Source organism: Vigna unguiculata, chromosome 11 (genome assembly GCF_037176805.1).
Source record: "Vigna unguiculata cultivar grain cowpea cultivar isolate G323 ecotype 2 chromosome 11, ASM3717680v1, whole genome shotgun sequence".
Classification (NCBI taxonomy): domain Eukaryota; kingdom Viridiplantae; phylum Streptophyta; class Magnoliopsida; order Fabales; family Fabaceae; genus Vigna; species Vigna unguiculata.
In genome coordinates this window covers 33435483-33453004 of record NC_140802.1, presented here as the reverse complement: position 1 = coordinate 33453004, position 17522 = coordinate 33435483, and the positions used below count along the sequence as shown (strand labels likewise).

Here is a 17522-nt window from a genome sequence, read left to right as displayed (position 1 = left end):
TTGATGGCCTAAGAAAGAGAGAGAAAAACCAAAAAGAATTTGAAAAGAAGATGAAGAGTTTGAACGTGTGGGAGTGAGAAAGAGAGAGAAAAAATAAGAAGAATCTGAGAAGAAGATGAAGATTTATGGAACGTGTGAAAAGTGAGAAAGAGAGAGAAAAAGTTGAAGAGTCTACGATGAAAGAGGAGAAAGTTGGCGGCGGTGGGATAGAGAGGGTCGGTGGAAATGAGAGAGAAATGTATTTCTTTTAGATTTTTTTTTCAAAGTCTCAAAATTAGGAGCATTTGACACGTAAGCTTTCTTATTTTTTTTAGATAAAAAATTTTGAATAGAAGTTTGTCAGATATATTATTTAATCGAAGAACTTTCTATTTATTAGTTCTCATTTGTATTAAAATTAGATTAGATGTTATTTACTTTTCATTAGTAATTCACCGATAAGATGTGAACTTAGAATAGTGTATTGGTGGAAAGGATACAACGATATGAACGAGCTATAACAGGAATGAGTTTAATTAGTGAGATACATAGAATTGTACATATTATGACAGGGTACAATTTTTTGAATTATGCAGTAGGGTAAGAAGCTTGCATAGCTATGCCACAGAGTCCTTCCTGAGAAGCCACACCTCTTTGCATCCTAATGTAGCCTTCTTCACCCCACTGGGTTCCCCATGAGTTCTTTACAAGCCAATACTCAGTTCCATCGTCACTAACACCATATCCCACAGCTGTGACACCGTGATCTAAGTCAGTTCCACATGACCCAGTGAACACACCACTCTCGTAAAATTGAAAGTCAGAGCCACTGGCATCGATGGCCACAGACACCGGTTGATTGGCCACAGCCTTCTGCAGTGCCTTCTCATTGTTGGCAGGAACATCCTCGTACCCAGTAATGGTAGCAGCATCGTTGGCTAGTGCATGGAGTCATCTTGGAGAGTGCGAGATGTGACTTCAAAAGCCCACATCGCCATGCACAAAACCAATGTCAAACAAATATGATAGCACTGAGTTTTGGTAGCCATGGTAGCTAGTGTATTCTTAGAGTTGTTTGAAATTGGTACGTGAAAGATGCAGTGTGGTGCTCCCAACATTATTTGTGGTATTTATTCTAAATTGTCTTTGAATCGTAAATTAACCTTATGTGTTTTCAATTCATATCTGAAAGCACCTTATCCTTAATATACCAATGAAGTAGTTTTCCAAGGAAGCCTTCTTTGTTGGCACTGGAAAAGTTTGGAGCTATATAAACGAAAGTTTGAAACTTGTTTTGTTTTATTTGCATGCATATTGCTATGGCGCAAAACCAAATAAATTTAGTAGCAGTATTTTTCCTTCCAGCCTTCCAAATCCAATAAAATATAATATACTATGGATTAAATTATTTTTCTATCTTTATGTTTGTTCTTGTTTCTCAGTTTTAGTTCTTCCACGTATGACAACAAAATATCAATAATTTTAGTCTGTACATATGTCTTTTGTAGCCGTTTCTTACTGTCATAAATTTTCTTTATAGCAGTTTTATACTGATTCAGAATTTTAATACAGATAAACCATCAGCTAACTATATTTTAATTTTTTTTTAAAATATCATTTGTATGGATGGATGGGATATCCATGTAGTAAAACAATGGATTGGATTAGATTTTTATGAAATGAATCAGATTGATTCATATTTTTTTAACTAAATTTTTACTAAATTAAAATGGATTAGTGGAAACTTTTTAAAATCGATTCATTATGATCAAGAATAAAATTTACACAATTTATTTGTTTCTGAATTCATGCTAAGTTTAGCATAAGGTTTAAACCAAAAACAACACAACATAATTCATTTGTTAATAAATATCTTTGTATAAACCTATTTGGTTTGGAAAAGTGCGACTTTTATCTGATTATGGTGTAGAAATTTGCGTGAATGAAGTTAATAAAGTTTTCATACTTCAATTTTTATAATACTAAACTTTCCCAATACGCACATTCTCTTTGACAAGCACTTTGGCACCATATATCGCACCATTTATACGTTACGCTTGACAAGTAATTTGTCCACACTGCCAATATCCACTAGCAATGGTCTCTTTTAGAAAAGAATAATCTCAGCTACATACAATAAAGAGGTTCTTTCAGATTGAAGTTGGAAACTAAAACAAACTAATTTAGAATTCAACGCTATCATGCCTATATAAACACCACAAACAATGCAGAATACCACGCCACAACACATCTTTCAATCATTTCACTAACCAGCCTAAAGTAGTTATTCCAATTATCTGTCACATAAGTAGCCACCATGGTTGCAAAAAATCAGTTCTATCATATTTCACTGGCACTGCTTTTCTGCATGGGATTCTTGGCTTTTCAAGTCTCATGTCGCACTCTCCAAGATGCCACCATGTATGAGAGGCATGAGGAATGGATGGCTCGTTATGGCAAAGGCTACAAGGACCCTCAAGAAAGGGAAAAGCGATTCAGGATATTCAAGGAAAATGTGAACTACATTGAAGCCTTCAACAGTGCTGCCAATAAACCTTACAAGTTAGCTATTAATCAATTTGCAGACCTCACCAACGAGGAGTTCATAGCACCAAGAAATAGGTTCAAGGGGCACATGTGTTCCTCAATCATAAGGACAACAACTTTTAAGTATGAAAATGTGACTGCAGTACCATCCACTGTGGACTGGAGGCAAAAGGGTGCAGTGACACCCGTCAAGAACCAAGGCCAGTGTGGTACGTGCTTCATTACTCATTCACATTGCTGAGTAAAATTAAATTGCTTGATTATCTAACTATTAATAATTTACCTTGAGTAGGATGCTGCTGGGCTTTTTCTGCTGTTGCAGCAACTGAAGGAATTCACAAACTGAGTACTGGAAAACTGATCTCTTTGTCAGAACAAGAACTCGTTGATTGTGACATAAACGGGGAGGACCAAGGTTGTGGTGGTGGTCTTATGGATGACGCTTTCAAATTCATCATTCAAAATCATGGACTCAACACCGAAGCCAATTACCCCTATCAGGGTGTTGATGGAAAATGCAATGCAAATGCAGCAGGCAGCCATGCTGCTACCATTACTGGGTACGAGGATGTCCCTGCCAACAACGAGAAGGCACTGCAAAAGGCTGTGGCCAATCAACCGGTGTCTGTGGCCATCGATGCCAGTGGCTCTGACTTTCAATTTTACGAGAGTGGTGTGTTCACTGGGTCATGTGGAACTGACTTAGATCACGGTGTCACAGCTGTGGGATATGGTGTTAGTGACGATGGAACTGAGTATTGGTTGGTTAAGAACTCATGGGGAACAGAGTGGGGTGAAGAAGGCTACATTAGGATGCAAAGAGGTGTGGCTGCTCAAGAAGGACTCTGTGGCATAGCTATGATGGCATCTTACCCTACTGCATAATTATTAAATTTGTATACCACTATTTCTAAACTGCTTTATGTTGTGTATAACAGTGTATTCTCTCATGAATCGTTGTATTTCAACATATCACTTATGATGAAATGAAAAATTTGTCTGTGACTAAACATGTTATGATGGTTCATATATGCTTAGACTATTTTACCTTTCTAACTGAGATCCTGGAAGAGAAACCCATTCATACTTGAACTAGCTCAGAAAACAAACTGGTCTAACGGTTTAACGGTTTATTTGCACTGTGTTTTGTTTAGAATTTTTCAACAATAGGTTGTTCCCTTCCAATCAAGGAAAGTGTCTTAGTGCAGATTCTGAATTGAAGGAACTATGGTTGGTATTTTGCCATTTTGAAAGTGTGCATTGTGTTACAGAGGAAAGCAATTCCATGCTTTCTGGATAACATCACCTATGCACCTGAAAACAAAGTTTGTTTTTCCTTCTGTTGATCTCATACCAAAAGCAGTATATGAAACAATTATGATGGATAAAAATGGATATAATGGGCCTAGATCACCGGCTGGCCTTGTTGATCGGACACGCTCACCAACCTTCCACATCCTGGTTTGATCAATTTTGCCCATGGGAAAGGCAGGCAGACCCTCTTTCTCCTGTAAAACACAGGTACAGTTTAGATATTGCTCAATAGCTCTAAATGGAAAGTAAATATGCACGTACATAAAAGCGACGTCCAGCCAAGACAACACTGCGAATCTCACTCCCAACTAGGGATGGCAACGGGGCGAGGCGGGTACGGGTATCATGATCCCATCCCCATCCCCATAATAAAAATTCATCCCCATCCCCATCCCCAAACCCAACGGGTATACAACTTTTGACCCATCCCCATCCCCACCGGGTAACGGGTATTTTCTTATACCCATACCCATACCCATTTTTTTATTGTTCCATATATCAATTAAATATTTTTTATAAAAAAAATTTAAAAATCACACCAACGGAATCATGATACTATCAAAATATTCAATATTAAAATAACATACTCTTTTTTATTTTCATGATGTCAAATATTAAGAAAAATATTATAATAGTATAAATCTCAAATTAAAGTATCAAATAACAACTAAATAAAATTCAAATAATTATATAAAAGCTAAAAAATTACACATTACTAAAATTTTATAATAACCAAAATATTTATTAATTTTACAAATGATCAGTGGTTTCATTTGCATTCGATCCACCTACACATAGAAAAAAAATGAAAAATTAGATATGATATAATAATTGAAATTTAAAATTTTAATTACTAGAATATAATGTACCTTCTTCATCAGATTCATTTTCACTCATGAGAACATCTTTTCCTTTTAATTTTTTAACACCTACAAACACCAAATGTAGAATATTAGATGACAATTCACAAAAAATACTAACAAAAAATATTAATAAATTTGAGTAACTTACCTAGATGGTTTGAGTTCCATATCCAACTTCTTGTACACATCAAAGCCTCTATAGTAATATGATGAAGTCGACTACGGTGAGAAGTTAATATCTGACCACCAGTACTAAAAGCAGATTCAGAAGCTACAGTTGTTATTGGAATAGCTAAAACATCCCTTGCAATTGCTTGAAGGGTTGGAACAAACAATCAACTAATACATTGCAAAGTCGATCAGTTGTGTGAGGTGCGGGAACATAAATGAACCTATAAATTAAGCAATATTTTGTAAGACATATAATCTTTCTAGAGGTGCATAAAAAAAATTATTGGAAAATTTATAAATTAAAAAAGGTGTACCTCAAAATTATATTTTGCAATGTCCAATTGTCATCAATATAGTGAGTTGTGATAAACATATACCCTTTCTTTTGATTGCTTGCAGTCCACATATCCGATGTAATTGCTATTCTTCCTTTATTTGTATCTATCAACTTCATAACAACTTGTTTTTCATGTTCATAGATGCGGAGTATCTCTTTCTTTATCATATTTCGTGAAGGAAGTTGAAATAATGGTTGAATTGTTGTCACGAATCTAGTAAAACCAATATGGTCCACTATTGACAATGGATATTCATGCAATATAATCATTGTTGCAAGTTCCCTCTTGGCATTTTCTTCATTATAAGCTCCACAAGCCAATTCCTTTTTGCCACTTGAAATCTTAGAAAAAAGTGTTTTTTGTCCCCCTTTTCCTTTTGCTAAAGCCTTCTTTTGAATACATATGTTTGTATGATGGTGCAAGTGCTTTGTTCCATTCTTTGTTTCTCCACCAAGCAGTTTCTTGCAATAGTTACATTTAGCTTTGTATTTTCCATCAACTTTTATCTTTTCAAAGTGTTCCCACACAACACTTTTCAATTTCCCTTTCTCAGGCTCTACTTGTGTTGTTGAATGTATTTCATCATGAACTTTTGAAGGTGTTTGCGTAGATGGATTCAATGGAGATTGACTGTCATTATTGGAACTTTGAAAGGGAGTTGGTTGTTGTGAACACTGTGGTGGACTTGGTACCTGCAAATCTTGATCTCCTGTGCTCATTTTCTCTAGAAACTAACATACGTAACAAAAAAAATCAAACAAAGTAAAAAGGTTAATTTCTTTTTTAACAAAATATAAAAGGAAAACCAATAATCAAGTTTAAAAATATTTCAAATATTTTTTATACTATTAAAAATTTATATTATACCACTTAAACGAAATAGCACAAATAACAAAATTAAATTAATAATAATTCAAATTTAAACATAGATTCTTCATCTTTTGATCTTGAATTAAATTAAGGATTTATGCAATTGAGCACTTAAAATTGAGAATTAAACATTATCATGAAACAAAAAATAAATAATAAATAAAATTATCATAAAGGAGTAAAGATAATTAAATGTGTGACCCAAATTTGAGAATATCCATTTGAACATCACATAACGGAAAAAAAAATGTATAATTAAGATTATGATAAAAGGAAAAGTACCTTGAAGATCTGCTTAAACCTTAAAGAACAAGCCAAACAATTAAAAGAGAGTAAAAAAGTGTATAACCAAAGTAACAAAAAGAAGAGCTACAAAATAAGAGTCAAACATTTTCATGAAAATAAATAAATAAATAAAGATAATCAAATGTGTAACCTAAAAATTATTTCATAGAATGAAATTGAGGAACACCTATTTGAACATAACCATGTACAGAGAGTAAATATTATGTAATAAGAAGAAGAAAAATTACCTTCAAAATTAAATCTTAAAAAACAAACCAGACAATTGAGAGAGTAAACAAAGTGTATAACAAAAAACAAAGAGAATGAGAAATATGTTATATATATATATATATATATATATATATATATATATATATATATATTATATTATATTATATTATATTATATGTTATATTACTATGTATATATATATTATATGTGTGGATATCTTATGTTTATATATATATATAATTATTTATATATATTATATTATATTATATATTATATTATTATTACTATGTATATATATTATATGTGTGGATATCTTATGTTTATATATATATATATATATATATATATATATATATATATATATATATATATTTTTTATAGATATATATTTATTTTAAGTATATATTATATTATATTATATAATAATATAAATATAATAATATATATTATATTATTATGTATATATATTATATGTATATGCGTAGATATTTTATGCTTTTATATATATATATATATATATATATATATATATATATATATATATATATATATATATATATATATATTTCTTTTAAATTTTTATAAATTTGTAATGTTATAAATTTGTTTATAAAAGATCTCACTAGTTAAATGATTAATTTGTTTTATACGTATATATTATATATATTATATTATATTATTATGTATATATATTATATGTATATTATATTATATTATATTATATTATATTATATTATATTATATTACATGTATATGTGTAAATATATATATATATATATATAAAAGTATATTTTATTTATATGTATATATACTATATTATATTATATTATATTATATTATATTATATTTTATGTGTAAATATATTATTTATTTATATATATTTTTTAGATTATTTAATAAATTATAAATAGTTTAGTAATTTAAGCGGGGACGGATATTTGGGCGGGTATATATATATCCCCATTCCCATCCCCATCCCCAGTTGAAAATTTCGGGTATTACCCATACCCATACCCATACCCAGTCAAAGCGGGGATTCCCCGTCAAAACGGGGACGGGTTCGGGTGATACCCACGGGCACGGGTTTATTTGCCATCTCTACTCCCAACAGCGATATCCTCATAGCACTCGTACAAAATATCCATGCAGGGATAATATGAAGCACTATATGCTTTCTCAAATTCCCTTTTTCCATCTTCAGATAAAGTATTGTATACAGACAAAACAAGAAGTTAATTCAGAAGCACAAATTCACATGCTCAAGTAAAAGCTTTCTACTATGTTTCAGAGGTGCATAACAGTAACATTGCAAATGTAGAATGTAAACATAACTGGCTCTCAGAAGGCCCTAAAGTTATTATTAAGGCCTCAAATGATGCTATATCACTTAGAGTTTTCTTTGTTGTATGAATTGAGAGATGCTCTTATTCTGGTTTTTGGAGAAGGACTTGACAATGTGATTGCAAGGAACAGTCGTTTAGGCTTGTAGTCCAAATATCCTAGTTAAGAAAATTAGAAAGTTTATGCTCCCAATCAATCTGTATCATTTATTTGTTATAACTTTCAAAATGGTTACAGTAAATTTTAATGTATGTTTTAGTTTATGATTGAATGATATCAATTAGTAAATGATAGTTAAGAAGAAAACAAGCAAAAAATACAAACAATCCATAAAATATTTTATGCATAAGCTTCAAAACACGACTTCCAACTAAAAATTTAAATTTTGGTAAATTATTAAAAGAAAATAAAAAACTAAAAAGTACATTATAGTGTATTAGTATTTCCTAATTAGTTACTGCACTTAATGGTTACTTCTAACATATTTCTCTGAAAATCAAATTGCAACCCTAATATATAAAACAATAAAAATAAAATAGAAAAACTTAGAAAGATTCGACAAAGAATAATCTGCTCCAAGTTCAGTTTGACAAACAATACATGGAAAATAAAATTTAAAGAGAATAGTAATATTCAAAATGAACTTACCAAAACCTAATATTAAGCAACAAATTGTGAATCCTGCAATTGCTGCAAGAGAAAAATCCATCTTGTACTCATTCTCCATTGTGATGATGCATGCACCAGCTTCTACTAAATGCCTTGGTGAGGAGAAAAGCATGTGCAATCTACAAAAGAAGACTATTAGCTACTTCACAACATCAAAAATTTCACATGCCATGCACTATACTATTTTACAGCACAGAACTTCAAATCCAAATATAATTTAGATAGTAGATCTTTTAACGTCCCGACTTCTATATAAATAATAATTATTTGATAAAAAGATGGAATTGATTTTTTTTTTTTTATAATAAGATTTTTATGGAGAAAACATCAACAATAACATAACTTCATACTATCTATCTTAACTATCCACGACGTTATTTTGAACTATCCAAATATTCATTCACTTGGTAAAACTTTCTTAGACTCCATAATGCTTCTTGTCTTTCATCTCATATCCTACCAAACTGTGACTTCCCGAATATAAATACTCTAACATTAGTTTGATCTTAACTCATTGAAACCAAACTAAATAAGACTCTTAATTGACATATTCTTGAACACTTTCAAAAATCACAAAATGTGATGGCTATCACACTATGTCATTAAATAACCATACGCCAAGGATGTAAAATAACAATAAAACATACACATAACTTTCTTTTATCAAGCTCGCCGAATAAAATAATATTATTTTTACTTACTTTTATATTTTTCAAATTATAAAATAGTGATTAAATAAGAATCAAAACAAATACTTTAAATAAATAACTAAATATGGATAAGAATGTTATGAACAAATATAATAACAAAATATAAATTAATACGAGGGACACTGGAGATGAAATGAAATAAATAATCATGATCAGTGTGTAACTGAATATAAATTAAATTAAATGAGATAAATGAATAAGACCAGGCATAACTGAAAATAAAAAATAAATTAAATGAAATAAATAAACTAGACTAGTGTGTAAATGAAAATAAATAATTAAACAAGATCCGTACATAATTTGAGATAAAATTAAGGTTTAAATACCTTTTTGGTCCTCATTTTCGTAGTGTTTGTTGCGGATGGTCCTCATTTTGACAGAATGTTTAAAATGGTCCTCATTTTTATCGAATGTTTAAAATGGTCCTCATTTCCGTAATTCGTGTTTTATTTGGTCCTTTTCTGTAATGCCATTTAAATCATTAACGGAGACATGTACAGGTGCACAGATTGTATTAGGGTATGTTACGTGTACTGTACATATGGCTAATTAACGTTAATTTTTCAATTTAGGAGAAATTTTGCAATTAGGGAAATTTCTTCATCTTTGTTTTTCTTGAGCTCGGATTTGCAGAGGAAGCAGCTAATACTTGCCATTTCATCATTGGATTGTAGTTGCGCTCTTCATTTCAATTTTCTAGTTAATCATCATTAACGAGGTAAGTGGGTTTAGGGTTTTTTGGGTTGTGTTTGCTCGTGGGTTAGGGTTTTCGTAATTCTATTTTGGGATTTGTTTGTCTTTCGATTGTTGTGATGTTCTTCATGGTTTCTAAATTACTTCCATGATTTTGTGTAGTTTGTGTCTGTAGGTGGGGTTCAGGGGGTATTATTTTAGTTGGTTTGTTTGTCGGTTGTCAGTGTTTGTGTAATGGTCCCCATTATTTTATTTCTAATTGATTATACCAATCTACTTCAGGAGATCCACCTACGAAGAAATATATCAATCCATCATCTTTCCAGTCAATGGTGAAGTCTTATGGGAAAGAACTCCTTGCCCTGACGTCCATCCACCACATAAGAGGATCTTACGAGGAAGACCCAAGAAAAAAAGAAGGTTGGAAGAGTGGGAGTTGAGAAAGGATAACACACAAATCAGCAAAAGAGGTCATAGAAAAAAATGTAGCATATGCCGTCAGATTGGACATAACAGGAACAATTGCCCAGATAAGCCTGTGGATGAGCAGACTGCAACACCTGTTGAGACTGCACCAGATACCTAAACTGCTGAGAATGCACCAACTGCTGAGAATGCCCAACTGATGAAACTGCTGAGAATGCACCAACTGCTGAAACTCAAACAACTCAACCACCAAGGAATGAAGTGAAGAGTCAAGCAACACCACTACTAACACCAGAAGAACCATCTCAGCAGTTTAGGATGAAATTACAAATTAGGAGGAGGCCATGATAGCAGCTACAGACGTCTTAGTTATTTTTTGGAATTTCTGATGTATATTCATTATTGATGTACTGCATTTTGACTTAGATCAATTTAATTTTTCTCAAACTTAGATCAATATCACTTACTTCAATGCTCAGGTTAAGATGTCATTTTGAACATGTTGGGACTAATATCAACATAATCAAACTAATTCATTTCTTCATTTAACAATAGCACAAAACAGATTGGACTTTAAAAGATTACACACAATAATAGTACGAATAATACAATAACAACACAAGTGAACCCTATTACTAATTGTAGCCTCTTCTCAGCAACCTTCAATGACTTCTCCAAATCATTAATCTGCCTCATTTGTGTCATGATGATGACATCCTTTTCATCAACACCACCACTTTGTATTGGAACCACCACTCTATAAATCAATAAACCAAAAATTAAAACCAATTTATTATTAACACAAAAATAAAAACAGATTGTACCCAAAATTTTCTACCAATATTCTTTGGAGTTCTTGCCATCCTCAAAGCTCTCATCTCTCCGCAGCTACAAATCGGGCTTAATCCATTTCTCGTTGAACCATCAATAGTGCACGAAGTGATACAACACGGTTGCCTCCAACGATTACAACCAGAGGTAAAGGAAGAAGATTGGGACCGTAACATACCTATATAATGGGATTGCAAGAAGAAGAAGAATGCAGCAACACCAATTGGGAATGGAGGAATACGATTGCCAAAACTCACCAACTGCCCAAACATTCCTTACCAAAATCCTAGCTCACTTATTTATCCCCAAATATCTAATTACCACACATGTACAGTACACGTAACACACCCCTAATACAAATCTGCCACTTGTACAATGCTCCGTTAATGATTTAAACGGCGTTACAGAAAAGGACCAAATAAAACATGAATTGCGAAAATGAGGATCATTTTAAACATTCGGTAAAAATGAGGACCATTTTAAATATTCTGTCAAAATGAGGACCATCCGCAACAAACACTACAAAAATAAGGACCAAAAAGGTTTTAAAGCCTAAAATTAAATAAATAAATAAGATTCGTGTTGTAAGGTAAATTAAATTAAGTAAATAAATAAATAGGATCAATGCTTAACTAAAGATAAATTAAATAATATAAATACAAATAAATAAAGAGGATAAGAAATAAAAACAAATTAAATGAAAGTAAATAAAATAATATATGATTCAAAATAAATAAAAGATTAATATACCATCCATGAGTTTATCAAGATTAATATAAAAAAAGCTTAACCTCATTCTCCATTACCTTATTAGTTGGGGACACATTTCTAAAAGGTTCTAAAAGGTTAAAATTTCTTGTAATATCTTACTCCAACTTATTTCCTTCTTTCCCTCTCTCTCTTTCTTTCTCACGGAACTCACCCTTTCTTCAATTCTTTACTTTTCTATCTCACTCCATCCTTCTTTTATAAGCAAAACATATGTTCATTTTATTCCAAATTATAAAATTCAAAGGTTCTCTTCATTAATAAAAAGATAAGCCTTATCTTTTTTTTTTCCTTTTTCCTTAACTTGGTTTCCCTTCTTTGTTTTTCACCTTCTTCAAGGAATCATTACATGTGCATTAAATGCATGGTTATTTCTTTTAATTTCGTTATCTTCTTTGTTTTTCATCTTCTTTTCTCCTTATTTACTTATGTTCTGATAGAAGTTTCTTTCTTCTTTTATTTAAATAAATAATGCTTTAGTAATATTTCTTAAAACTACTTATTTATTTTTCAATGTTTAAACTATTTCTAGATATAATATAAAACATCATTAGTAAAAGTACAAAATTTTCTACTCTTATTTTAAAGTAAGGATAAAGTAAATAATACAATTTATTAGTTTATTAAAAATATGGATGTTACAAGATGAATTTTGAATTTAAGCTGAAGTTTTTATAGTCATCTAATAAACATAAATAAATGTTAATTAATTTCTACATAAGGATTGCTGGAATGCCATTAGGTATTAGCTATCTAATAGCATCTTCTCTAATAATCTAATTGAAGAACATGAAACCCAATTTCAAAATGCATAAACATCCTAGTACTCGATTAGCATTTACTTATGGAAAGATTATCATCATTCATGACATACCGCTCCTCCACAATACTATTAGCATTGAATATCACAATGTTTCCAAACATAACAGTGTTGAAGAAGGGCCATGCAGGAAAACATTTTATTGTTGTCAAGATGATTACGAAGAAAACAAAGAGAAATTAGTTAAATTTTATTAATTTAATATTTGGTTCATGCAATTTAAAGAATAACGTTAATGTAAAGATTCTAATATAATATCATTAGAACATAAATGTATTAAAGTTATGGGATTATTTTAGATTTATTAAATTAATTCCCTCATTTCTCACTTCAAAGGGGTATTATAGTATTTTACTAAAGTTTTAAAAATACTAGAAGTTAATATGATAGTTGCTCTTGAGAAGTGGTCGAGAATTTTACGTTCCAAATAGAACGTAAAGAAAATTAACTTTGACAGGAGAAGACTATGAGAATAGAAGTCCCACATCGGTGGGAACTTAGTTTGGGATTTACTTTTCATGTTATAAAAGGGAACCTATTGTTTTCTTAGGAAGCATCCCAAAGTTTTCCCTTTCTTTCTTTTTGCTTCAGTAAGTGAGAGAAGAATTAAGAGAAAATATTTGTTTCTCCTTGAAAGTTCTCTTTATTTGTTTTTCCTATTTCCAAGAGAGAAGTTCTCATTTGTTCTCTCCTTGGAATTGAGAGAATGATATGTAATTTTTTCTTTTTTTGAATAAATTATATCCATTGCCTATTATTTATCTTTGTTCCTTTATTTTCATCTTTTATTTTAATTGTAAGTACTTGTGCTAGTACTATGATACCCAACAATAGTATTAGAGTTGGTTGTTCGTGGTATTATATTATGTTGCTATTGTCATTAGAATGGTAGTGTGAAATTGCATGTCTAGGAAATTTTTGGCTAGGAAAGAGATGATGGTGATGAATGCAGAGAAGATTATGGCGAATATATATGTGCTTATGGGAGATACGTTGCAAGAAGCTAATGCAACATTTGCATCGATTAGTCAAGAAGAAGCAATGATGATGTGGCATCGTAGACTTGGGCATATGTCAAAGCGAGATAAAATAAACTTAATTAAAGAAGATATCACATACAATATAATATAAAGAGCACACACAATGAAGTATATCTATGTCAACCGTTACAGTCATCCAAAATATACTCGAAGAGAAACTAAGGCATGCCACGATTCCATGAACAGAATAAGAATAAAAGTTTGACAGTTATCCAAAATGCTTGCTCATAGGGCAAGATAGTACATATGCCACAGTGCCTTAAAAGAGTACTCAGAGTAAGGGAATCCAACCCAAGATTAGTTACGCTACGGAGTTTCCATGATCCTGGTGACCACTAGGGATTTCCACATATGCTCACATCAATAAATTGATGATCATTGCAAAAAGAAAAAACCACACACAAAACAAACACAAGCAAACATAAAGGCTAAGCTAGAGTATAAATCATTTTAACATGTTATGGCACGCAGATACTTAAAACAGTTCATGAACATGCAACAAGATAATAATCATGTGATAGCAAACAAGCAAGACTCTAAGACTCAATTATCCGGATACATATAATTAGTCGGATTCACTGGATGCTTGCACTTGTGGTGGCCTCTAATACTCTGCAAAGCCATTGCCAATGTGTTTCACCCTACCATGCACAAGGTTATCCTTCAAACATCTAAGGCCATTATCTTGCCAAAGACTAGGACCTCCTACTACTTTCACCACTTGAGTCAATCCGCTCTACGTGAGACTAATCGACTCTTTAGAGTTTCAAGATGCAATCATTACTTGAATCCTTACCTAATTATATGCACTAAGGCACCACCACGGAACCTTTCTAAGAGGTTTGCAGAATTACGTCCATCACATAAGGCACCACCATGAGATCTCACCAAGAGGTTCATGGAATTACCTCCATCACATACGACACCACCATGAGATCTCACCAAGAGGTTCATGGAATTACGTTCAACCCATACCACAACCCTGTCTTACCAACCAACCATAGATTTATCATGCATAATAAATTCATGCCAATATCCAACCAATCAACCATTCCTTATTCATGCACTTATTCATACCTAGCTCATCAATTCCAATCCATAAATTATATAATACATGCATATTCACACACTTCATGCTTTAAATAGGGTAATCCAATCAATCATGTAACCAACAACTAAAAACATATAAGAAAACAACACCAGAGCACGTCCATGCACGGATCTCGCTAAAGGTAGGAAGCAGTCACTTAGGCGAGTTCCTTTTGCCTAGGCGAGAGCTCGAGCAGTGGAACAGTGGGGCTTGCACATTTTCTCGCTTAGGCGAGACCTTCTCGCCTGAGTGAGATGACTTCTCGCTCAAAACTAGAGCTCGTCGCCTGAGCGACAACTCGCGCAAGTTTCCTTGTAATCTCAAAAGAACTCCACCAATCTGGGTGATAACGCTGTCGTTGACGCGTTCAAATTAATACTACTTATCTATAACAACTTCAGTATTGTTAAGAAAGTAATCAACAAAATAGTAAGGGTAAAGTAACCCAAAGTCGTCTCCCAACGAACACGGAATTGATTTTTAACAAATTAGTTCTTATAAAACTATACAAAGCGGTTAGTCAAACAAAATAAAAAATATAGGGGATTCAGATAAACAAAGATAGAAACAAAATTTAAAAGATAAAAAGAAATAAAAACAATAGAAAAGAAAATAGATTGATTCCATTGCCTTTTCAAAATAGATTCATCATCGGTTATCTAAAGATTATTGCTCAATTAATTATTGTTGTAGATTTCCAAATTAATCAATGTAAAGTCTCAATTAATTTGTTGGCGTTCTCACTTTTAACCAAAGTACAGTCTCAATTAAAAGTGAGAACTTTTAGATTATCCATAGTAAATTTAATCAAAGTACAGTCTCAATCAAATTTTACTATGCCTAATCATGTCTATTCTTTTATCTCCTCACCAAATAAAAAGCTTAATTAATCAAAGTAAAGTCTCGATTAATTTTCATTAGAGTAAATACCTTTAACCAAAGTAAAGTCTCAATTATTGGTAAAAACTCATTTAATCACATGAAAGTTTCTAAATAAAATCAAAGTAAAGTCTCAATTAAATTTAAAAACCCTTGACTCATATGATCAATATGCATATAGATTTAAAATCATTATTTTTTATGTGATTCAAAGATAAAAGACATAGATAAATTAAAACCTCAACAATAATAAAAAGAACAAAGAAATTAATTCATTCTAACCTCAGAATCCATAATGAAATTACAATGGAATCAACCCAAGAAGTTTAGCAATTCATGGAATACAAAATAAAAAGAAGAATAGAGAGAAGAAAAGAGAGAGAAAGGAAACGAAATTAGGCACCCCTAAGGGTTCCAAAACTCCGAAATCCCGAGCTTCTTTTTTTTCTGCTTCTCCCTTGGTCTCTTTATATAGGAATTGGACTGGGCTTTTCTGTTGCTAAAATCTCTCAAATATCTTTTAAAATAAAGATAAAGATAAATATTTAAAAATATTTGGAGAGATATAGACTGTTTGACAAATATAATTGGTTGATAATATCAATATCTAATATAATTAAATTAATTAATTAATTAAAGATATATGATAAATTATCACCAATTAGTATTTGTATTAATTTTCCAAATCAATCCTTTGCAATCTCCTTAAATTATCTTCTAAATAATCCAATATCTTCAAGATATATTTGTTTGTTGTGTAACTAAAAAGATTCAAGAAGATCTTGTCATATTTAAACAGATTTGGTAGTTATTATCTTTTAATATTTTATGATATAATTAAATAAGATAATTATTTAAAAATATCAAATAAAATATCTAAAGATATATTTTCCCAAATTATCTTCTATCATAAAGATAAAGAAAACCGCAAGGTCCAATTTTTTTGTTCCTTTCTTCTTGGTTTAGCCAAACTTCTTCACTTTTCCAAGTTTTTCTTGTCGTCTTCATGCAATGCTTGGCCTAAATTTTTGTGCTTTTGATAATTTCTTATTCTTTGATTTATCTTTAAGGTGTCATGAAGCTTTAATCAATTTATTTCCACACCTCTAAATGAGCTTAAAACTTAACTTCAGCTGCATCAACAAACGTTAAAATATCCAAAAATAATTTATGCAGCTAAAAATCACTTTTTAAGACATTTTTATCACACAAGCTCAAACAACCTAATTATCAGAATTATCAATTAAATCACTCTTTAAGCACACAAATTCAATTAAATACCCAGAATTAAACATTAAATGAGGGCAAAAATACGTACTCATCACTGGGTCACATACCCATGTAGTTTGTAACATCCTAGCCGGAAATTACCTATTTAAAAAATAAAATAAAGAAAATATTAATAACCTCGCATTTATTAAAAGCGTATTTCCCAAAAACATGGGAAATTTAAATCGTTCATTTACTCGCAACCAAATTCTTAATGTAAAATAATAAAGTTCAAAGGCATCATCGAAGCCTCATAATTATATTGTTTACAAATATTATAAAACTAGAAAGTAAATACTCAATAGTAAAATTCCCCAAGGTCGCCCCTCACTCCGAACCTAGGCATCCATTGCCTCACCTACATGCATATATGCTCACAAGTAATGAA

The 17522-nt window shown here is 31.3% G+C and overlaps 1 protein-coding gene, 1 long non-coding RNA gene and 1 pseudogene across 3 annotated transcripts; 1 reads left to right on the top strand and 2 right to left on the bottom strand.

Annotated features, from left to right (window-relative positions):
* Positions 1–567: 567 nt before the first annotated feature.
* Positions 568–2298, bottom strand: LOC114170309 (cysteine endopeptidase RepA pseudogene; annotated as a pseudogene).
* Positions 2297–3544, top strand: LOC114170003 (senescence-specific cysteine protease SAG39-like). Its single transcript, XM_028055457.2, has 2 exons — positions 2297–2735; positions 2819–3544. Exons 1-2 carry the CDS (start codon positions 2297–2299, stop codon positions 3409–3411), a joined length of 1032 nt encoding a protein of 343 aa, XP_027911258.2. The 3' UTR covers positions 3412–3544.
* On the bottom strand, positions 3536–4150 carry LOC146881805 (uncharacterized). Of its 2 annotated transcripts, XR_014986227.1 has the most exons (3): positions 4102–4150; positions 3753–4034; positions 3536–3612 (listed from the first exon to the last, which is right to left on the bottom strand). It is a non-coding gene; the product is annotated as an uncharacterized LOC146881805 (long non-coding RNA). The 2 variants fall into 2 exon arrangements; XR_014986226.1 differs by lacking the exon at positions 3536–3612 and having other exon boundaries at positions 3743–4034.
* Positions 4151–17522: the final 13372 nt, after the last annotated feature.